The sequence below is a fragment of the Xiphophorus couchianus genome, chromosome 5, assembly GCF_001444195.1.
Source record: "Xiphophorus couchianus chromosome 5, X_couchianus-1.0, whole genome shotgun sequence".
Taxonomy (NCBI): Eukaryota; Metazoa; Chordata; class Actinopteri; order Cyprinodontiformes; family Poeciliidae; genus Xiphophorus; species Xiphophorus couchianus.
In genome coordinates this window covers 33,403,526-33,427,823 of record NC_040232.1, presented here as the reverse complement: position 1 = coordinate 33,427,823, position 24,298 = coordinate 33,403,526, and the positions used below count along the sequence as shown (strand labels likewise).

Below are 24,298 nucleotides of genomic sequence, written 5' to 3'. Positions count from 1 at the left end.
GCTGCGTTTCCGCTATTAATGTGCCCAAAACTCTGTCAGTATGTTCTAATGTCGAGAAAAGACACATTAAATTTGAAACGCAATTAAAATCACCTGTGAATAAGTTTGTTCATGCAATAAATCTCTAAAAAAACACGGCGCCATCATCTTCCTACCACTTCCTGTCGTCTCCTTTGTCCTTTTTCCTCCAGTAGTAACTTCCTGTTGTTGATCATGTGACACGAAAACAAAGTGTTCCCATTGCAGTTTCGCGAAATGCACAGATTTTCGATACAGCCGAAAGACTACTTCAACCTGGAGCAACGTCTTTCTATCAAAAAACTTGACTAGTTTCCATTAAGCAAATTTATTTTCGTAATTCCAATTTGGGCAATTTTATGGTCAATGGAAACGCAGCTGGTGACTGCGAAGGAGTTTGTGAAAGTTAAATAATGATAAATTTGTCAGTTTGCTCAGTTGGATTTTTTCAGTGTATGAATACAGCATCTAAAATCCCAATTGAATCCTCGTTCATCCAGTTTGCAGTGCGTCTGGCAGGCTCAGTGAAGTATCGCTGCTGGTGATAATATTTTCTAAAACAATGCAAGCCTGTTGCAGATTTTTCATTGACTGTTGAAGAACTACTATGTCCAGGTTCCTCTGTTACGTTACATGTCTTTACTATAACTCCTCTCTTTTCTGTTTGAAAGGCCCAGATTCTTCTGTTGACATTGTAATATTACCCACCAAAAAGTTTGAGTCTGATTTAATTAGTCAAAATGTCACAGTGCAAATCAACTGGTAAATCTTTGCTTGAGCCCTTTCCATAGTTTCATCTCTGCTCTCTTAAATCACATTTTTAAGCCGTTTTCAAAGGAACTTCTGCTACTATGTTTATATTTTTAATTAAGCTGTGCTTACCTAAAAAATTATTTTATGAGAGTTGGCAGCAAGTTAGCCTTAGAAGTAGCATTTTATGACAAGAATATAATAGTAACAGTGAGGGGGTTTGGACACTACAGATTTTAAAGTGGCATGTTGTTAAATATGTTTTTGTTGTGAATTATTTCATTGTCAGAGTTTAACTGTTCATTTCATTTGTACTACTGATTGTATGCTAGTAGATTTAATAAAGCAGGGGGTAGTTTTACAACGTGTTCACTAACTTTTATCCAATCCATGCTAGAAGTGACCGTGCTACACTCTATTTGCAAAAAGTATATATAAACATTGACTATTTCCACGTATCCTCATGTTGAGACACACTTTGTGTATTTCACTAGGATCATTGGAGATGAACTAACATTTTTGCTCCGCTTTGTTGTACAATTTTCACAGAAAAAAAAGAAAAAAAAAAAAGAATATTAAATGTGTTGGTATTCACCTCCCCGACCCCCAAAGTCAATATTCTGCAGAAGCACTTTTCACTGCTTGTGTTGATGACTTGGCTTATTGAACTCTTGGTGTCGTGGGGAACTTCTCTGTCCTCCAGCTTCTCTTTCCTCCTCATAAACCCCTCTGTGGTTTCTCCGTTTCCCCCCCTCTTAGCCTCCTGCTCCCCCCCCGTGTCCACGGTGAGACCTACAGAATACTGTACATCCTGTGTCACGTGTTCATGTTTAATGCAAGAGTTTCTCTCTTCCTTTCTTCACGTCTTGCCCTCCTCTCAGGACTGCCAAAATAACTGTAATCTGAAGGTAGCCCTCTCCCCTCTCCTCTCCTGCCCTCCCTCCACCTTTTATCTGCTCACATGGCCCTTTTTTTTGTTTTTTTGTCTCATCTCGTTATGGTGACATGTTGCTTCATTTATTCCCCGCCCTTGTGCATTTTGTATGTGGCCCCATGCTGCTGTGAATTCAGTTTTCCCGACATTATGTGTCTTACATGCAAAATTTTGACATTTTATGAATGTTAAAAAAGAAAAAACTAGTTGAGTATTAAGTCCCTTTGGGTATTTTTATTTTTGTTGGCGAGTCTTTGTGTTGTTTGTGAAACGACTGCCTGTTGGTCCCAACACTTCACTTTTACAAGTTTGTGGTTCTGCATGTTTTCGTTTCCCGTCCGTCTTAAACTTTATGTCCTTCATGCTTACACCTTCTCCTGTATGAATGTATTTTACTGTTTCTCACCCCCAAAAAAGTCCTTAAAATTTCTTAAGAAATGTCGTTGTTGTACATTTAAGCATTACCTTATCGCCTTAGTTAAACTAGTATTTCAAATGTCAACATGTCTCTCAGTGAATATATGTCTAATATTAGTCTTGACATTAAATTGTCCTCAGTAAAAGCTTAGCTTAGAAAAGCCAAGAAATGAAAACAAATCAGTTAATAAAATGTGTGCAGTGAAGGGAAATGGTGCTAGGAATCAGTATTGTACACAGGAAGAAAAAGGTTGTGTGAAAAAAAAAAAAGTGTGAAACGCCAAGAAACCAGCTGAAATTTGTCGGTACGCACACTCACCGTGCAAAACTCCACTGCTGAAGGAAAACTATGTTTAAGCTTCTTTTTAACGTTTGCTTCAGAAAATTTAGACGAGTCAGCAGCATCAGGGGAGACGAGGTCGGAGCTAAACTCTAGAGATTTCATTGCACACACTACGGAGGAAAATAGGTTCTGAAAAATGGTATTTCGCCCCCGAAATACCATACCAATAGTGAAAGTTGGAAGTGGGAACATCATGATGTGGCTGCTCTTCCAACATATGGTTCTGGTAGATGTCATAGGGACAGACGGATGGAGAAATGTACCCAGACTTTCTAAATAAGGCAAGATATTGGACCCAAACAAACAGCCAGAAACTCTTAATCGATTTCAGGGAAAGAAAGTAAAGCTGCTAGTCAATCATGTGACATGCATCTAATTGAATATATGTGGAAAAAAAGATCAGAGTGCATAGAAAGTTTTAAGGGTTTATGTAAAAGCATTTATCGAAATCACTCTTGAGCAATTCATATCATTAATTTCTCCCTGGAGAAAATGTCTTGAATTTGTCATTATCAAAGAAAATGTTATTTTCCCTGTCATTGCAAATGTTTTTTATCCAAGTCAATTTCTTTTACTTGGGTCGTTGACGACATCTGGTGTGAATTTTACATAAGTACAAATATTAGAAATATATTTACTGAGCACGTTCGGTCCTTATTTTGGCCCTTGTACCTTGTACATGACTGGTTTACTGTAGTACAACGCTGCTTCTAAAGCATTAGAGAGAAATACCGCATGTGATCACAAGATGTCATCAGTGGACTGAAGTGCCTAAAGCAGAATGCATGGCTTTGTTTTTTTCTACAGAAAATTTCAGTTTCACACCGACTCTCTTTTCGGTCTTCATTCGGTATTTTAGTTTGATTAGTGATGGTGTTCTCCTTTAAAAATATCAAAAATCAGAAATAGGCTCAGAAATGCAGTCAGTGGAATTAGGGCGCAATATAAAGTCCTCAGAAAATAATATAAAATTAAACCATGCATGAAATGTAACCTTTTGTTTTTGTTTATTAACTCTTATAATGTACCAGAAATAACAAGCTCATATACAGTAATGAAATACCGTACGTAGGTATAAAATGGCTGTACGAATACATGAAAAATAGTAAACCAGCTTTTAAAAAATTACTCAGTCATTCTATGGCGTTTGTTTGACTTTACAATAATTACTCCAGATGTGAAATGTGTTAAAGTATATATAAAAGTAAACAAGCATTATAAAAGTAAGAACAACAGGCTCTGAAAGGACTACTATGACATTATCTGTGCAATTTTGTAAACATGGCTTACATGCTGACGACGCACATCATCAGCATGAAATAGTTTATTATGTATTCCACCACATTTCTCACCGTATGTGCTAAATAATAAAGATTTACCTTCTCATCCTCCTTGTTCTTATCCTCCAAGTCACAACACTGTTTTTCAATGCTAAACAGAATGACGCTGTGCACTTCATACCTCGATGAACAGGCCAGCACTACAGCAAGACGGAAAAATCACCTCAACAAACGTTTAACAAGACTATCACCAACCATACAACCAGCCTAACATTTGTTTAGTTTTTTTTTAAAGATCGTCGTTAGTCAGTAGTTTTGCCTTTTTTTTATGTACATGACACGCTGCTCTATCCCCTTAACTACCTGCCTTAGAATTTGGCTTGCCTTTGCTCACTAGTGTGACATGTGAGTCAGTCCCTTGGGCTCCCTTCTCCCTGTGGTTTCAGGACCAAGCGGTTGTGGAAGACTCTGACCAGGTGCGTCTGACTGGAGGAAAGTAAGGCAGCCGAGCACCTGCCCTGGCCAGGCTTGTTGCTTTTGTCTAAACACTCGCAGGCTTGCCGTGATGTGCTGCGGTCGCTCTGCTTTGTGTTTTTCTGCCGCCACAGGCAGACCACAGCGGCCACTAATAACCAGACTAAAACCTTTATGTGTCGGCACGACATAAATCTGACTTTGGTACAGATATAAAGAGGTGACATTTGTTTAATAAAGTCTTGTGTTTTGGCCTCGCTGGATGATGTAACGCTCTTTTTTTTTTCTTCCAAAGCGTTCCTCTGTCTGTGAATATAGAATATAGAGAAAAGCACAGCAGAATGAATTTTATGTCAACACTTTTCAAAGATGTCGCTGGAAACCTTGACTGCTTGAAACGCGTCACTTTCCTACAAATGCTAGAGATACAACCTGACTCTTAGATAGATCTGTCATCATGTGATTGGCTAAAGCATGAATTTTCTCTGTGCACTGATTAGCTGAGATTATAAGCTGGATTATGCTGAGTGTTGCTTTTGCGATGAAAGCAGAAAGGAACGTGTCTTCTTTTGTATTTGCTCGTTGTCTGGAGTTCAAATCGCCGAATGAGTTAATTTTCTGGAGCATTTTGTCTCGTTAGGCGACTGAGCATGACAAGGCATGTAGGAAATGCACAGATGATCCGTTTCTGCAGGTCGAGTTTTGAGGTTGCACTGGGCCTGCATTGTAGTGTGGCAGCCACAGTGTGGCATCCTTTACTTCTTATTCAAACCTGACAGAGATGTTTCTCTTATTGTGGTGACAAACCACTCTTGCGATTTTAATGTATTGTTTTGGTAAATCTTCATCTCTTTGCACTCTTCATCTTTGTGATTTAACTTTTTTTTTAATTGTAGTTTTAGAAACACACCTGTTTTTAATGAATAACACCCTATTTAAGCTTTACTGTGTAAATGCATATTTTGAAAACAAGAGCTCTTATGTTTGGCTTAGTGGAAGCTGGACATCTAAAGTTTGGATCCGTTTTTTTAGGACGTCTTAACTTTCAGGTGTCTAGATGATGGTTAGTTTTGATGAAGCAGTAATGGGACAGTACTTCGTCTCCATTAGAGCACCCGTCCTATGTGCAATCTACCAGCGATGGCAAACACAACCACAGCAGATGATGCTCCATTTATCATGATTACTTACTGGCACTGTTTTGTCTGGATTGAATGCATCACTTATTCTCCGTAGGACGTTTCTTTTGGTCATTGTGGCCTAAACACCTTATCTGATCTGGCAAAGTAAAGCTTTCCTGCAGAAGGTCAGGTGAACGTCAGGGGCTTTAGTCAGATTTAAGCTTAATTTAGCACAAGATTTTAAATGAATGGTTAACATGCACAGTGGTGCAGTTGGTAGAACTGTTGCCTTGCAGCAAGAAAGTCCTGGGTTTGATTCCCGGCCCGGGGTCTTTCTGCACGGAGTTTGCATGTTCTCCCTGTGCATGTGTGGGTTCTCTCTGGGTACTCCGGCTTCCTCCCACAGTCCAAAAAACATGACTGTCGGGTTAATTGGTCTCTCTAAATTCTCCCTAGGTGTGAGTGTGTGCATGGTTGTGTGTCTTGTCTGTTTCTGTGTTGCCCTGTGACAGACTGGCGACCTGTCCAGGGTGAACCCGCCTCTCGCCCTGAACGTTAGCTGGAGATAGATACCAGCACCTCCCAACCCCACTAGGGACAAGGGTGTAAGAAAATGGATGGATGGTTAACAATCCTTAATTTGTAGTTGTGTGAAAAGTTAACATTGCATGAGGTTTACGTTTAAGACTGACCAATTCATTTAGTGACAGCTTAACTCTTTCAGATACCCTTATAACATGAAACACCATAATAATCTTGATAATAACCCTAAACAAGATGCTTCTAATGTACTTTTGTATCCAGGGTGGAATGATTATTCACTATACAGCTTCAATTTTATTAGGAATTTATTGTCTCAATTCTTCACAAGGACAAAATTATACATACTGATAATAAATACATGAAGTTTTGTCCGTTGGCAAGTTGGACCTCAGTCACACTCTTTTTGTAGCCAAGGGAGCCAGGACTGAGTGGAGTCACTCTTCTTGGAACCGAAAGACCTGATTTGAATTGGTTGGTTTTCAGGTATGGACCCAACTTAGTCGATATGTTTTCAAGAACGATGCGGTCAGGACTATCACAAGGCCGTTCTAGAGGCTTGGTGTTAGCCTGCCTATCCATTTCAAATCCAGTTTTATTGATTTGGGATCATCAGTCCCTTTGGAAAACCCTATTGTGTCCAGGTTTCCATTATCCACTTGTTGATTAGAAGTGGAAGATTTATTCCACCCAGCTTAGCACAATGTACCAGCACCACTGGCAGTGAAATGCTGCCATCACTATGCTTGATACAGATATTATTTTTTTACATTTGAATACCTCATTTTTATCCCTCCAAGCGTTTTTGGTTCCACTATTGCCAAAATACCCAATTTTGGTCTCATTGGATAAAAAAAAAAAAGAATTCCTGAAGGAATTTGCCTGTAGCAGCAAATTTCAGTCTAGTTTAAACATGCTGAGATAAATCAGGCATTTCTTTCTTGTTAGGCAGTGCAGGTTGATGATGTTAATGTCAACGTTAAACACACAAAATCCTCCACATGAAGACCAAAAAAACTGTCTTCTTGAACACAAGAGACACCAGCGTTATAGGAGTTTTCTGTTTGTGGCAGGGCAGGCTTTTGCCTTTTTGGGTTGTTCCTCAACATCTGGACCAAATCTCTTTTCAACTGAATGTGCAGGTCTGGCTCAGGTAGTTAAATCTTGGACACAACTGGTGGAAAATGAGCTCAAACACAACTGGAAAGGATAGATCAGTCTAGCATCAACCAGTATGAGGTGCATGAAGTTAAGCAGAATCCATCAACAAATTGCAGTTCTATGTGGTCTAACCATGCTGCCCTGTAAAAATAAATGGTTTGGAAATCATTCAAAGCCCCAAATTATGGAATTATCCATGCCTGTGCTGAGTGCAGTATATTAACTTGTATACCAGAACTGTGGTGTGGATGAAGGGACAGACACAGAGAAACCAAATATCAGATTTATTTTCATGACAACAAATGAAAATAAGTGATATTCTTGAAGTTTTGTTGTATTTATGACTGGAAGTGGCTCCTTCAAACCCTGTAGTTGTTACGTTTCGGAAAACGTTCAGTTGTCAGACACTTTGTGTTTTGTGTCCCGGGTGCAGGAAGCCAAGTTAGGGCCGGGAAAGAAGATGATCTCAGAGACAGACGACGGCCGCCCCAGCAGCTACCCTTCCAACAGCCTGGACCAGGTCAAGCTAAGTGACTTTAGCTTTCTGGCGGTGCTGGGAAAAGGCAGCTTTGGAAAGGTGAGAAGTATGCCTCAACTCAAAAATAATGGAGGGGGGAAAAAAAACAATCTTTGGACTTTCTAGTAACAGAGAGTTTGCCAATCATTCTATCCGCTTTTGCTTCTCCAAAGGTTATGCTAGCAGAGATGAAGACCACAGAAGAGCTTTACGCCATTAAGATCCTGAAAAAGGACGTGGTGATCCAGGACGACGATGTGGAGTGTACGATGGTGGAGAAGAGAGTCCTGGCCCAGCAGGACAAGCCGCCCTTCCTCACGCAGCTCCACTCGTGCTTCCAGACTGTGGTACGTAAATCGCCCCTGGACGCGCATCCGAACAATACGCCTCCACCCAGGTCAGGTCAAATTAATTCAGAACGGGGCTTTTAGCTAAATAAATGAGTCGGGGGGGTGGGGGATTTAGTGCGTATATATGACAGGTTTAATTAAAAGAACCAGACAGTAAAAATAAACAAGCCCCAATTTGTAGGCTAAAGAATCGGAGCATTTGTATGCATGTGCAAACTTCTACAACTGCACCTTTGCATCAAATCTTTGAACCTAACAAGTTTTTTTCCTTCGTTTCAAAAAATAATAGCAGTGATGTTAATAGAATGTTCAGTTTTTGTGACCCGTTACAGAGAGAGGAAAATCGAATTTCCGATGTGCGAGGATTCAGTGAAGATGTGGTATAAATATGACTCGGTCAGTGAAGCCAAGCCAGGCGGAAAGTCCAGTTTGTTGTCGGCATGTCTCTGTTGCTGTGTGGAACGGCTCCGTTTGTTTTGTCTTATTTAGGGACCATCAAAAGTGTGGCGCACTGGGGTCAGGCTGAACTTGTCACAGGCAATAAGACACCAGCGGTTGAAAATAAAGAGAACATTTTCTGGCAGAAGGCTGCGTGGGGTGTTTTCTTCTTTCACAAAGCCGTTTGTTGTGCGCCGTCCGGGTCACCTTGTCGTAGCGGTGTGGAACGTCTCACAGCTTTTTAAAACCGAACTGCATCTTTCTGTCTTGAACTTGATTAGTGCTGCTTTTAACGTGACACTTATTGTGTCGCTTCTAATTAATTTATCTCATCTTTGGCCAACTCTTGTTTTGTCCTGTCTCACTGTAGGACCGGCTGTATTTCGTCATGGAGTATGTGAACGGTGGAGATCTCATGTACCATATCCAGCAAGTGGGCAAGTTCAAGGAACCCCAAGCAGTGTAAGATACATTAGCTTTTTCAGGAGATTCCAGACTATTTTAAACGGTCTGTCCTGCTGGTGGAAGCGTTCTGTTCATGAGTGGCAAATTCTGCAAATGTCTCTTATTTCAGATTCTATGCAGCAGAGATTGCAGTGGGACTATTCTTCCTGCACCTTCAAGGAGTCATTTACAGGTCTGTGAAATATGTAAAATTCAATTAAGAGTTTTTTTTTAAATTATTATTTATTCATGACCTCTTTGGCCTCCACGGTAGAAACACTTACAAAAATGGAATAAAAAACGGTTTGAATCCAACAACAATGTGGTCAGACAAATGCTAAACCCAGCTTCTCATGTAACTCAGGAGAAGCATCAAATGAAGTGCAAATTTTCACGTAGCAGTAAAACAAGTACACGATGCTGTACATTTTCTTCTATCTGATACGGAAGCACATAAAGTTTAACCTCTAGCTAAAAGTGCAGACACAATTTTTGGACAGGTTGACAAAAATTATCTGCTGAATGTTTGTCACAATTCTGAGACAGCATATTTAAGACATGGTGTGCTGTATAAAATACTAGAATTACTACTAAAATGCCACACCAATGAGAACATAAGGTATTATTTCCCGCCATGCTATGTCATGCAGTCACTCTGTCTGCGCTAATGAAGATTCACTCAGCTCAGGATGCTGAATGCTCGAAGGAATTCCAAAAGGAGAGCTATCAGATTTATATTGTTACTATTTTACCTTCTGGGAGAACTTAGACGATTGATAGAGCATTAAATAATCACCCTCAATCATTCTGTATGGAAAACAAAACAGATCTTTATAATTCACTCTATGTACACTTCATACAGTAGATGTGCCAGGACTTGATGTTTCAATAAATGGATTTCATTTGACCATTTTGAGAAAGATGAGAAACAGTGTGACATTATTTTGTCTTTAATATTGTTTTCTCTTTTCCCAATATGCCTTTACCATAAACTGAAACAGACATTATTGACAAATGTTGCTGCAGTTAGTACAAAACACACAAAAAAAAACATGAATCTGTATGTCAAAAAGATGCAACCTTTCTCTTCTGACAAAGAAAAAGAAAAGAAAAAGCACTCCCTGTAACCCTTTATATGATCCATTAATAATCCCTTCCAACCTCAGGGATCTGAAGTTGGACAACGTAATGCTGGACTCAGAGGGACACATTAAGATCGCCGACTTTGGCATGTGTAAAGAGAACATGGCAGAGGGCGTGTTCACACGAACCTTCTGCGGCACTCCGGACTACATCGCTCCAGAGGTGAGTCGGGCTCCGCGCACGCGTGTGTGTGTGCGCGCACGTTTTGACGCATTAGGTCACGTCTGTCACTCCGTCTGAGTCTTGTCAGCCTCGTGTTCCAGATTAAGGCTACTGCCTTTGGACAGGGAGGCACATATGTAAAATCAGACACACCAGCATTCTGAAGTGACTCAAGCGTTTGAGTCAAACAGACGAGTGAGTCGGCTGTCAAAGCCAAACCCGACTCAAGCCCGAAAGCCGGGGTCTCTTCATCGCTGCTGGGTTTCTTTTATTGGCCTGTAAGCATTTAAGTTTGTTATATTTTTATTTATCACAAGACAAATGTGTTTACCTCAAAACCTGATGTTATTTGTGTTGATGTTTCTCTTCTTTTAACCAGAATACTAGCATTTTGATGTCTTGCTTTTGAAGAAGGCCTTTTTCAAAAATGGGCTAATTTGTGCAAAACTTTGGCGATATTCCGCTAATGTGAAAAAAAAATAAAATCTTGCTAACTTTTCTTAAGCCTGGGTTTGTTTTTAGCCTCTCATATATGCGACACTGGGTTATTGATTCTCTCTAAAACTTTCTCTGTCATATCGGGGGGTTATTTCCAGCTGCGATGCTCCTACCCGGGCTGATGCTAATGCACAGCAGCCGGGACAGCACAGCAGGCACTTAGAGCAGTCTGCCTCTCCAGAATGCTCATTTTATTTCTAATCCCACAAGGCCCGTAGGTATCCATAATGACGGCAGCGTTTATAGCCACACAAAGTTCCAGATTGCACCGAAGTATCTGTATGCATGCACAGAATACAGAGCAACCTGAAAAAAAAAGCACATATTTTCACTCAAAATTGAAAACATTCAGTCTGACTTTGGAAAGTGAGTTGAACACAATCAGGGGTAAACCGCTGCTAGACGACTGATTCATGCAAAACATTTTCTGATGAACCGGTGGACTGGATTTTTCTCTTATATGTTAATAAGTGAACTGGGCTTTTCAAGTCAAGTTTATTTGTATAGCACATTTTTAGCAACAGGGCATTTCAAAGTGCTTTACATCGTAAAAAAAAAACATCATACAGTCACCAAATGTGAAAAAAGCAACAAACATCACAATTTGTCAAAATCATCAATAAGCACCTGTCTGCCAGCTGATTGGTTGTGGTAATAGTAAGTGGTGATTGGTGGAACAGGATTTCAAAGAAGGAGAAGATGGATAAAAGCATCCAGTTCAACTTGTCCTCCGAAGTGACTTATAGTACGGAAAATACGGCAAATACTTCACATGAGATCAATGATTCTTTTTTGTTAGGATTTTCATTGTTTCCTGTTTGTTTTTTTTGTTTGGTTTTATTGCTACAACTGTAAAGTGACTTTTGTATTCCAGGATATATAAATGTCTTGTTGCTTGTTGCTTGTTTGTTCCATTTCTTCGCCTGTTCCCGCGACCCCAGCTGCGTTGGCGAGGAGGTACATTTCTGTGTTGCCGTGGCGCTCTCGATGTCGGCGTACGAATGACAGAACGCAGCGGTGCTCCCGCCGCGCACAGACGCACTACGCGCATGTTCAGGCAGAAGATTTTCACCGCACGTATACTGACCTATATAGCCATTCGCGTGAACTTCCACCTCAGTGACTCTGACACACAGAGGGAAGAGATGGGAAAGGAAGTGAGAGGAGGTAGCAACGCAGAAGAAGAAAACACTGTCGAGAAAAAGAGCTAACGCTGACAGACGTAATCAGACAATGAAAGGAAGACTCAAAAGCAACGAGGGTTGAAATGAGCAATAGTTGCCTCCTGGTGGCTCGGTATGCTTTTCATTTTCTTTTTTTTTTCCTAAAGAGTGTTTGAGGATATGTCTCTGTCCTACATAAATCATTTTTCCTCTGCTCTAGTTGTTTCTCTCTGTGGTGTGTGGCATCAGGAGGAATGAGTATCCACTTACTTGCTCACTAAGATGTGGGCTGAAACAACAATCTAGGTGCCAGAATGAGATGGCACAAATCTGGTCATAGTCTATCTGAATCTGGGAATACATAATGTCCTGATATGCAAGCATTAATGATTAAGCTGAAGATTCTAGGTCATTTCAAGCAGCAGTGGAGAAAATGGCTGACATCGCCTTCTGTAGAGCCAGCAGTCTGCTATCTAACGGACTGAACTCTTTCTGGCTGCTCAGGAAGGATACGGTTCTTGTTTTGGTTTTATTGATGTCAACTCAAGCAGGGCGTCCGCGCATCTTAAATTTAATGTCTTAAATTCACGTAAATAAAATTAAGGCCCGAAATTCCCTCGGAAAAATGTAAGATGGCCTTAAATACTTTCATCACAGGTCTTAGATTTTGTTGTGGCAGGACTATTTAATCTCCTAGGTTCTTTTTTCTCGTGGGACGTTCTGTCGGGCAAAAGTTTTGAGTCGCACGCAGACATCTTTATTACCTTCTGTGACTTGAGGCAGTTGAGGCTATGCTAACTAGCTGCTAATAAATTTAGCTAGCTAGCCAGCTTTCCCCTGTTTCTCTATTATCTCCAGTTGACTGAACAAAGTTTGTCTTTGCCACCGGCTCACTCCTGTTGCCAACCCATGCAATACATATTCTGAACAAAAAAAACTTGGCACAACATATAAAATATGCTATTTTCTTTTCTACATTTCTGTCATGAGACAGGTTGTAATGTCATTCAAAATGGTCTTAAAATGTCTTAAATTAGAGAAACCCTTTCAATGTACTCTTTGGCCTCTTAATTAGGCAAATAATTCCTTATTATTTACTAACTCAATAGCAAATGAGCCAGTCACGTGGCAGCAGGCATTAAAATGGAATGAAGATGAGGCGTTTCCTTGGCTTTTCTCCATCCGTCCCCTGGACAGGTTGTTGTTCCATTACAGAGACAAACAGGACACACAGCTGTCCACACATTGGACAACAAACGTGACCCATTTCACTACCTTGAATTCTTTTTGGCTTTTTGAAGAAGCTGGGGAACCTGGAGAAAATTCATATATTTAATTTAATTCAATTCAAATACAAAAAAACACTTTTATTTATCCCAAAATGATATCATCCAAGTATCTTGAAAGAGTTGTTGTGGACAGTCATTCAGTCTTTTAACACATCTAAAGAGATCTCTGACTGAAGACTGTTGCTGGTTGATGGTCTCATGACTGTCATGACCTGCTAACAGCTTCGTGTTCGGGCAGTAACAGCAACATGTCCTCCATGACACCATCAGTCTTTGGCAAACATTGCTAATCCTCCTCATTTGCTATTGCCACTCTGCTTTAAATCTCTGTTTGAGCATATGGTTTTAAAACCACCCAGAGAGAAAAACATGGTTTGAACTTCTTCCTTCTCTCTCTCTCCTGTTGGGTTTGGGGTCGTAGTTCAGGTATCACTTGAGCTTTTGAAATGCTAATCATCTGCTCCCAGTTATAAGAACAATACCTTGTTGGAGGAATATCGAATGTAAACTCGGCTCTCGTTGAATTAGAAAACGCCTCGATAAAAGTCGTGTTCTTTTCATGAGCCCCCCAGACTGCTCATTAATACAACCAGTGAAGGAAACCAGAAAACAGCTGCAAGTTCAGAGAAATCCTTTTAGAAGAAAGCCACTCAACTGTGACCTGATGCACAGCCATTTGCTTTATAGTACACAGAGTTCCCCAAGGAACCCAACAGCGAAACTGAGTCAGCTACTCACGGAGCGCCCTCTACCACAGCTGGTGTCGTTGCGTTCAAACACAAAATGTTTGTGTTTTATTTTTAGCCTTCAGAAAGAAAAGCAATTCTTCCAGCCCGTGCTCCTTGTAAGCAAGAACTAAAGAAGCGTAGGTTGCTACTCGCGTGCATGCTTGTATGTTTGTGGTGAGGAGAGTGGCCTTGAATAGCTAGCAGTGTGATCCAGAACTGTCATGTAGTATTAAGCCTAATGGATGAAAGATGTCTGCGGCAAACCCACACACACATGAATGGACCTCTCTCCAGCAACACACTGAAATGCACGCTGTCGAAGCCACAAGCATAAACAAGCACAAGCATACATATGTTAACAAAATCTGAACTTAAACACGCAAGAAATCTTAGATATAATCAAATCATTTCATTATTTAGTTTCAGCCCAGTTTATCTTTGTAAAACGATCACACACACACACTGAGTGAATCACCTCTGCTGACCAGGAGCTTCCATGCAGTAACACAAATGGAACAGATTGCAGGGCGAGAATGACAAATGCAAGTCGTGCACGACCGTTTCCGTCTTATCGGCCGCGGCAGGAGAAAATGCATCGGCCTCTCCTGGAGACCAGGGAGGAGAAACGGTTGCTTATTATCAGAGCCGAAAAATGAATATGCCGATTTGGAGAACAAAAGCCGGCCGCAGTGGCCTGAAACTGTTTTTGTCCACTGATGGTGTCGTGGCAAGGGCAGCGAGTCACAGTGGAGTCACATTAGCACAAAGCTTTGCAGGGTGGCCTCAAACTGATCTGGTGTCTTGTGCTGAACTCTGATTGTCCTCTATTTTATTTTTTTGTGGGTTTTTTTGGGTTTTTTGTTTCTTTTTCACAACCTGCATTATATTGCTACGTCAACTCAGCTGCACTCTTTGACTCTTGGAACTTTTTGTAGTTTTCAACACGCTGCTCTCTCCCTTAGAAGTCTGAAACACAAATTGCTTGTGACATTATGATTTGCAGGATAATTGGAAAAAGAAATACTCCGAAAGGACAGCAGTCCGCCAGCGTGGTAGCACATGTTGTTTGTTCTGTTTAATTGTATTGAACCACGACGGAGGTCGAAGTGAAGGAATATTGAACGGCGTGACAAAGATTGTTTTCTCATGGTTTCTGCTTGTTCAAGTCGAGCTAATGTCCCTGTGGAAGAGACAAATTAGTTAACTCATAGAAATAGTTAACTTAGAAACCGAGCTACCCTCCTGATGTGTTTGTTGATTTGATCAAATCTGTTCACACCAGACTTTACTAACTATTTGTTTTATACATGTAGGCTACATGATGGTGGAGCATCTTATCCATGGTTACAAAACACTAGATGTCTACCTTCTTCATAGTGCTGTATTTGATTGCATCTCACTAATCGACTCAAAATATCAATAATATCAATACCAAGACTGTATCAATATTGGATTGATACTAGCGTAGTAAGATCGATACTTTAGTTTCAGACTCCCTTTTGATATTTTATTTTATTTTTCCATTCTAGTTTCTCAACTGTACCTCAGACATGATACTGATTTGTTGCACTTTTTATTTGTTGATAAAAAAATGCTCACATATTTGTTCTGCTTTTCTACTGTTACGGTTATGTTGATATATTATCCCGGCATTTTGACATCTATGGACTCCAATTTTTTTTCTTGATTTGGAGAAAATAATTCAAATTAAAAACCAGAAGGTCAGAAGTTGGATGATACATCAAGCTTCAGTAAAACGTATCGGTATCGGGGGTGCTGGTCCTGTATTTACTCGGTATCGCATCATACTAAAACATCGCAGAATCGCTCACCTCTAATGGACTTTTGGTGTCTTATCTAAATGCAGAGGAGATGCTATTGAACATCCTCTTGCTCTTGTCTATTAAATGAGTTATTTTTATAATACGTGCTAACATAATGCAGCTACTACATGTCATTGTCTATTTCGTTTTTCACAAGAAAACCACCCATTGTTGAAATTTGTCTACATTCCTGCGTTTTGACAGGTTTTTTCCCACCTCTGTCGCTTTCCTTCAGTTGTTATTTCGTCTTAGCGGTCCTGACATGAGGCGGCAGATATCCGCGCTCCGTGGGCCTGATGTGTCTAAATGCCTATATTCTGTGTTGTACAGAATGTAGCCAGAGAGACTCTAAGGTCAAATTCCAGTGACACTGTGCACCAAATGTGCCGTGCTGCAGTACAGGACCTTAATGATATGCTGTCTGGCATTAACCTACTTTGCTCTGGTGTTTTAAAACTTTCCGCTTAGCAGATCAGCAACGTTTAGAGCGGCTTGTCTCTCCGTATTAAACACGTGTCATGAGGTAAACAGGGCTAATTTCTCTGAACGTCTTTTGTTGCATTGGGTCTATTTTTGGACTGAGGTCCAGAGTGAGGCAGATTTCAGTTTGCAGGGCCGAGGGTTCACCCCTCTTCTGTGCATGTTGAAACATGTCAGATCTCATGTGAAAGCAAGTCTTCAGAGCATTCGGCTGAATTCGTTGTCAGCTGTCATGTCAGACAGAAGGTCGGTGGATTTCCCGTGGGAAGATAAATTCAAAGAAACAAGCTCAAGGATCTCGGAGGTTTAACGCTCACTGTGTGGTGTTTGACCATCTGGCTAATTAAAAACACAAAACGAGATAAGGGAGAGGCGCTTTTCCAAATACGTCCCATCTAACGCTCTGAAGACAGCTGAGGAGTTAGGCTCAACAAAACATAAATAAGAAAACTGTTTTTTTTGTTTCTCCAAAGAGTTTTTGTGGCGCTAGTGGCTTACATTTTTTGCGACAGTAGGCAGACAGGAAAGAGGGCGGAGGACATGCGGCAAAGGTCGCCGGGACTCGAACCCGCGACGGCCGCGTCGAGGACCAAGGCCTCCAAAGGTGGGGCGTGCTGTGGCGGCGCAGGGGGTAAGCTAAAAACCAGAAAACTGGTTTTTAGCCATTAGCTTCCCACTGGTTTTCACTTTCCGTGTAGCAATTCTTTAGTTTAGTTTCATGTAATAATTAAAGATGAAAATCTTTTTCTTAGCTGTAACAAAATCTCCAGAGTGGTAGTTTGAAAAAATAAATTAATCAAAGATACAATGCAAGGGCGTGCCGTGGTGGCGGAGGGGTTAGCGCAACCCACGTTCAGGCAAAACGTAGCCTCAACGCGGCTGTCGCGGGTTCGACTCCCGGACCCGACAACGTTTACCGCATGTCTTCCCCTCTCCTTCCCCCTTTCCTGTCAGCCTACTTTGAAAAAAGGGACACTAGAGCCCACAAAAAGACCCCTTGCGGGGCGATAAAAAAAAAAAAAAAAAAAAAGATACAATGCATGAGGGCTGGAGTTAACGATTATTTTATTTAGTAATCTATTATTCTATCATTCATCCTGACAATTAATCGGATAATCATATGCTCAGAGTTGTTATTTCAAATGTTTGAACTGTTTTTCTTCTGATGTTTAATATGGGGACAATTAGATTTTTTGAATATTGATTGTTTGGGAGGCTCTGGATGTGAACATCTCCAAAAAAAATAAATAATCTTTTTTTTTTTTTTGTAGCTTTTTAACAATCAAATTACACTCTCAGTCTTTCAGCCAAAATCATTTTTAAGCTGCCCCGTAGAAAAACGCGTGTATTCCAACGTATTCCCAAACCAGTTTTGTGAGTAATTTCGCTTGGCGCTTGACTGAAGTCCGAGGAAAATGAGGGAATAAATAGTGCACGACTCCAGCCAATCTGTCCGATAGAAATCACAAGAAGAGATGAGCTCAGTGGGAATCCACTTTACCGGTTATTAATTATTTACTTTTCGTATTCCCCCTCCTGTCCCTCTGAAGTTTTTGAACTCAGTCCCGTTGGGCCTTCACAGCGCTGACATTTAGTCTGTTTTCCATCATAAATTTAGAGTATAGGAGTAAAGAAAGTTGAAGCAAAAATCCAGAGCAATTTCAATCACTCAGAGGAATAATGTAAATAAAACATAAAGATGTAACGGTATAAAAAATATATAAGTTTCCCATATGTGATTTAATTATTAATACCCTTTTTTTTTTTTTCAAATCAAACCCTACAAACTCAACCTACTGTTGAACTCTTTTGTATTTCATTTAAATTTAATGTGGTTTTTCAAACCAGCGCACAAAACGCTGGCAGCATTATTAGCTGTTGTCCTGTCGTCGTACACCAGCAGCGACTGGACGAGCCGCCCAGTCGGACGTGAGCAGCGCATCGACCTCCGTCCAGCATCGGGCTGTCAGCTGAGAGGGGGAAGGACAGCCATCCTTCACAGATGGCTGTCCTTCGCCAGGAATTTCACGAATCAAATTCCGCCGTTGGGAATGAGCAGAGACGAGGCATTAAATATTAACTTGTTTACCGCGCCGCCCAGGAATAACAGTGACAGAAAGAGATGCTCGGGACGATTCCGCACGCTTTACTCGCCTTTTATTCGGTTTCCCTTCCCCCTCTGAAAGATCCACCAGTTGCTCTCTGCTCTGTCACAGCTCATCACGCTCTCTGGCCAGAAGCAGCTATCGCCTAAAAGCCAGGCTGCCTGCTTCAGATGGCGGCTCACCTTCAGCGTACCAGTTACAGCTCCGTTCCAGGACATTTGCTTCAGCCAGACAGGATTAAGCTGCACTCGTCTTTGTGGTTTTTTGAAGATTTTAAACGGAGGAGTGTGGAATTTTGTTGAACCTTTGAGAGCTTACAAAAGGTAGTTTGTATGTTTGGGTTTGTTGATGAACATGCAAGTCTTCTAAAACAAAATTCTCATTTCCAGCACAGTCTGGGCTTTCTCCACTTGACTTGGATTATCTCCAGTCCATTTTTTTTTTTTTACCGAGCCAATCAGTGAACAGAAGGAGAAGTTGTGAACGATACCGTTGATTTTCTGCACAGTTTTAGAATTATAGGCCTGAAGTTTTAATAATAAAATCTGATGCGAGTTATTGCTGTCAGAAAGATAAAAACCCTGAACATAAAGCCAGAACTACACCAGACAGTTCTTCTGGTTTTTCTCAATTCCGTGACCTTGGAGATTCACACAAAATCAGCAGATTCCCACATTTTTAGAGCCAGTACAGAATTGTTTGGGGGTTTTCTTTTTGGAGACTTTCCACAAAAATGGTCCAAATATTTGGGGTTTTGTGGTGCTACTTTAGAAACCCAATGTAGCAAGTGGGAGTTTGCATTCATCTGCATTCATTTGCAGAAGTAAGAGGCAGTATCTCTTACTTCTACTCCACTGCCGCTTTAGCCTGACATGATGTCATGTTGTGATGAGAAACACAAACGTTCACAAAATCCTGGAGGGACTCCATAGAAATGGCTTAGATCAAAACCTAATCATAGGAATGATGCTGTCAAAGTCCAGCCCTAATCCTACTGAAAACAATGCATGTTCACAAGTTTCACAATTATACTTTGTGTTGGTCTACCACATAAAATCCCAACAAGGTGCATTAAAGGTTGTTGTAACATGAACATATGTGAAAACGTAAATACCAGGAGATATTCTGACTCATATCCACGATGGGAGGCACCGAGAAAAGATTTAACTTTATAGAAAACCACAAGAGAAATCAAGCCGTTTGTGATGAAACAGAATCTTTGCTCTCTGATATTTCCACGTGTTCCTGTATTAAAAGTAACATGTTGGTACATGAGCATGTGGATCTGTCTGCTACGCGCCCAGCTGTCTCCCATCAGCCCTCAGGAGTGCATCAATGCCAGAGGAGCGTTTCCCCCCACCTGCGTTTATTTGTGTGCCTGCTTCTTGCTCCCGCGGGAAAAGGCAGCAGTTAGGTGTGACGCAGTGAAGGTTGTGATTCCCAGAGAAGATCTGCTTCCACACAACTCTCTTTCTATACACATGAATACGTCTTGTCTGAGTTTATGTGGGGGGGGAGGGGGTCATCTCTGCTGCAAGTTGTGGCTAAATGTTATGCTATAAACGCTGTAGGAGTTCCTCAGGGCAGGTTTGAGTGCAGCAGAGGTCATCGGTCCTGACTCTGAATAGGGCCTGAGGAGACGTATGGCACTTGCATAGCAGTGGATTTTGTGTGTGTGTGTGTGTGTGTGTGTGTGTGTGTGTGTGTGTGTGTGTGTGTGTGGGTGCAACAACATCTCGTGTTTTAAAGTGACCAGCAAAAGCTTTCGTACCTCTTGTACTTTTTCACATGATGTCAGATTACATCTTCAAACCTTCATGTGTCTTATTAGCATTTTATGAGTTAGACCAATAGAAAGTACAAGATAGTTGTTAAATGAAAGGAACCAGTTTTTGTACATCTGCAGAGACCGTCCTGTTTGGAGAGTAGAGAGGAGAACGACTCTAATGGGCAGTGTTCAAGTCTTGTTACAGATAATTGGGTTTAGGTGTGGACTTTGACTGGGCCGATCAAATCAACTGTGACCAGCTTCCCTACAGAAGAAAGGCATTCCCATAGCATGATGCTAACAGACTCGAGTGGGAATCGATTGTTCAGATGAGCTCCACAGGACGTGGAAAGAGTTCCATGTTAAGATAAGACATTTTGTTTTGTTTCATTTGACTAAAGCACCTTGAACTGCATGTTCCTCTTACATTGTCCTGTGACAAACTGCGAATGGGACTTCTTATGGCCTTTTTTACAGCGATGTTTCATTCTTGTCAGTATTGAAGGCCATATTTTTGAAATGCAGGACTGATGAAGTCAGTTGAGTCACCAATTTTTCTCACCTGAGTTGTGGATACATGCAGCTCCTCCAAAGCTACGTCTTTAATTAATGTTCCTTTACTCCTAAACCGTCACCATCAAAACACTTCGTTGTAAGTCGATGGCTCCATGGTGGCACCGGCGTCGTCATGACAGTTAACGAGTTAAAAGGATTCGACTGGGTAGGTTTGGGAGTTGTGCCATATTTCTTTTTCCATTTTCAGAAGGTGGTTTGAACACTGCTATGTGGGATTTTGGGCAATAATCTAAAGTTGTTTCGAACTTTTCCACAACTTAATCTCACATCTGGAAAAATAGGAAAACACCCTCTACAGGTTTCAGAGACGTTACACACCAAGAGATTTTTCTTAAACTTTTTAGGCCTGAGCAGCAAAAGTATTTCTGAAATCCTAATTAGAAATGTTTAAAACATCAGCTACTTTCTATTTACCGATCGCATAAAATCCTCATTAAAAACTGCGCTGAGGTTTTGCGGCTGCGACGCGCCAACGTGGGAATAGATTGAAAGAGTGTGAATATTTTTGGATGGCAAAGCTTGGGGTTCTTTGATGCACAAGGTTGCATTCACTGCCCACGTCTTGTGGATGCAGCTGCCTTTTTTTTTTTTTTAGTTTTTTTTTTAATGATGTGTAAACAGTTGGGACGTACAAGTACATTATGTGCGTCCTCAGAGTGTGGCGAATGAAGTTGACCGGATGAGAGCAGTAACCTTAGCGAGTGTCAGAGCGACCCACTGGAGCTCTGCATGTCTGCAGGGAGAGCAGCTTCCTGGGATCCAGGAGTGGTTTGTCCTCTTCAGCGCTGGTTATGCCGTCTTCACATCAAGCATTGTATAAAAAGACAAAGTCTAGCTGTGAAAAAATTATCAACTGGATAAAGAATTTAATAATTCCCATGTAGCATGTCAGAGGGAGCACAGTGTTGATCCCTCTAACGTGCTAGCATACGGCGGGAACTTTCATTTAGTTTTAAAATGTGTTGTCTTCAGCTAAAACTGCCGTTTTTTGTTTTTTTTTCTCTTCTAAAATTATAAGTGGTGACTCTCTCCTGGTGTTTGTTAAAAGCCGTCTTCCCACACACCAACTGTTTCCTTTCTGTCAAAAATGTTCAGCTCTCTATTGTCTGCTAAAATAAATACAGTAAATAAGTGGTATAATAGTGATATAAATCATAGGGTGGTGAGGAATCATCCATCGTTTATCGCTAGCGACTTCGCTGAAATCACACCTTTACTCTGTATGCCCCCAGTTTTCACCGTATTTACTAAGATAAAGGGACAGTGCAGCTATTTGTGCACTTTTCAATCCTCTAAACTGGATTTTAATCCAGGAACACCAGTTCCTTTTACTGGTGTTTCCATTTAATGTTTCAACTGAAAATTGTGTTTAAAAGTCCGATGTTCCTCCACGGATCAGTATCCTGAAGAAAATCTATGTTTCGCTCATACCAACTTTTTTTTTTTCTAACACTTTGACCTCAAATAGGAACAGTTTACCAAAGTTATTTGTGTTTGTGACATACCAGAATAACGAGAGCAAGTCCGGAGTTTTCACAAGCCGAGATTACTCCGCCATTAAACTCTCTAGAAAGCCCAGAAGATGAAGCCGTAGCTGTGGGAACCACACCAACCTGTTAATGTGTTTTCATTTTGCTACAACGGGAAACATTTAGTCTGATCTAACATCAGTGAGTTTTGAGATTTGTAAATCCTCTCTAGTAAAGTAAAATGTTAAAAATGTGTCGTATTGTGTTGTATTGTTGTATTCATAATTTCCACAGTAAAGCATGGCTTTATTAAAGACGTTTACTGAAAATGCCCTACTGTAAATTTACATGAGAAAATGCTCATAAAGGTTTTTTTGCAGGAGATCATCACAGTTTTCTTATATTACACACTTTTTTTGGTATTTTGATGTACTTTCAGATTGAGGTCAAATTAATTTGTAATTCAACTAAATAATAAAAGTATTTGACAGTTGCAGGTCTGATGTGACACAAGTATGTTGCTTTCTACAGCTGCACATTGGCAAATGTCTCTGTTGCCTTTGATTATTTGCTTTCTTATGCTCAGAAAGCTGTTTTCTGTCGTCATAAAGCGTAAATAAAAACATTTAATAGCACAAAATGTGTATTTTCAGCATTTATGATATTCTTTCAGTCACTAGCACCGACAGATTAGCTAATCTCTCAAGCCTAACAGGATTAAAATCCCACTCTGAATATTAAGCAGCTCCGCTGCGATCTTGTCCGTTTGAATTAAAATGTTCGCAGGAGATTGTCACCGCCGTGAAAACCTGTTCTCGTCACTCAGAGGGAAAACGTGACGTTGCTCTGCTCGTTTGAGCTGCGCTAAGCTGATACTTGCCTTTTCTTTTTTCTCTCTCTCCTCACCAGATCATTTCGTATCAGCCGTACGGACGCTCTGTAGACTGGTGGGCGTATGGAGTTCTGCTTTACGAAATGCTGGCAGGACAGGTGAGTGGTTCCCACCAGTAAACAAATTAAAAATATATATGTATATATTGCATATAATACGAGGCCCCAGGCTTCTTCTTCATGCATCCAAGACTGAAGCCCTTTTGCTGCAATTGAGTTTTTCCAAATTATTTTGTTCTGCAATAAGCAGCTGCCATCTTTATCTTTTGTTTTTTTATCAAGATACAACACTTTAATTTATTCCATTCGAATTATATGTTCTATAACAACAGCAATATTAGCACTTAACTGTGATGAAGAAAGAATCACAAATGAAAGCAGGAAAGATTTGAAATGGATTTATGAATATTTGTGGAAACAAAATGTTAGACAGACAGATAGATTTTATTACAGACTCAAAGTCCAAATTACATAAAAAAGAAAACAATTAATACAATAAAAGAATAAAAAGTACATAAAAACCATATGTGCGTTTTCTCCTGCTTCACATTGTTCTCCTTGGAGTTTAAACCACTTGAAATAGTGAGGTTTGTGTATGTGAATACTTTTACTAATCACTGTAACAAAAGCGCACAAGCATATTAAGAAGCATTTTGGGTTTACAACAATAAAATGTTCAGATTTCTTGTCTGTGTTCTGCATACTTACTAGATTGAAATGGAACAAACCGTCATTTTTATTTTGTGATATTTGTCTAAACTAAGTAATATTTAGTTTTTGCTCAGTTTAGTTCACACCAGCTTCCTTCCAAACACATTAACCTGCCTTTGTGTCTTTAGACTGTTATTAATAATCAAATGTAGAACTGACCTAAATCTGAACAACCTTGACAATTTCACACAAAAAAATATATATATACTGTATATATACATACATACAGTACATACATATATATAACTTTGTGTCACTTTGACCTTAAATCTTTGTAAGTTTTACAAACTAAACATGTGTAATAAATAACACAACACCACTAATATATCTCCTGTTCTGTCAAAGCGGTGCTAAAGGAATATCAAGTAGACTGATGATATTAAAGGAAAAAAGCAGGAGGACATATATATTCATGCAGACAGGCTACCTGCAGTCGATGAGGGCCGCTGGTGTGGAAATGACGAATAATTCATTTTATGGGCTGTCAGAGCAGCCATATTGTGGTAACTGATGATAACGAGCCAGCAAGCAGGGGGGAAGCTGGGTCATCCACTTCACTGACCTTACAAGGTCTTCCTGGGAAACATGATCAAATGTTTCACATCCACCGTTTCTGCCCGTTTTTCCGCTTTTGTTCAGATGAAAATGTGTCGTCTTTTAAATCTCGTTTAATGTGTATTTTTTAGCGGAAACGGTCAGTGCAGA

At 40.4% G+C, this 24,298-nt stretch overlaps 1 protein-coding gene across 2 annotated transcripts in view; it reads left to right on the top strand.

The window, feature by feature from the left end:
* prkcaa (protein kinase C, alpha, a) overlaps positions 1–24,298 on the top strand; it is a 142,550-nt gene that overhangs the window by 100,555 nt on the left and 17,697 nt on the right. The window contains exons 9-15 of one of the 2 annotated variants that reach the window (XM_028016885.1): positions 1,650–1,676; positions 7,472–7,615; positions 7,729–7,902; positions 8,714–8,805; positions 8,918–8,980; positions 9,954–10,092; positions 22,901–22,981. In XM_028016885.1, the coding sequence (XP_027872686.1) occupies positions 1,650–1,676; positions 7,472–7,615; positions 7,729–7,902; positions 8,714–8,805; positions 8,918–8,980; positions 9,954–10,092; positions 22,901–22,981 (720 nt within the window). The remainder of the gene's footprint in view (positions 1–1,649; positions 1,677–7,471; positions 7,616–7,728; positions 7,903–8,713; positions 8,806–8,917; positions 8,981–9,953; positions 10,093–22,900; positions 22,982–24,298) is intronic. The other variant, XM_028016886.1, reaches the window with a different exon arrangement.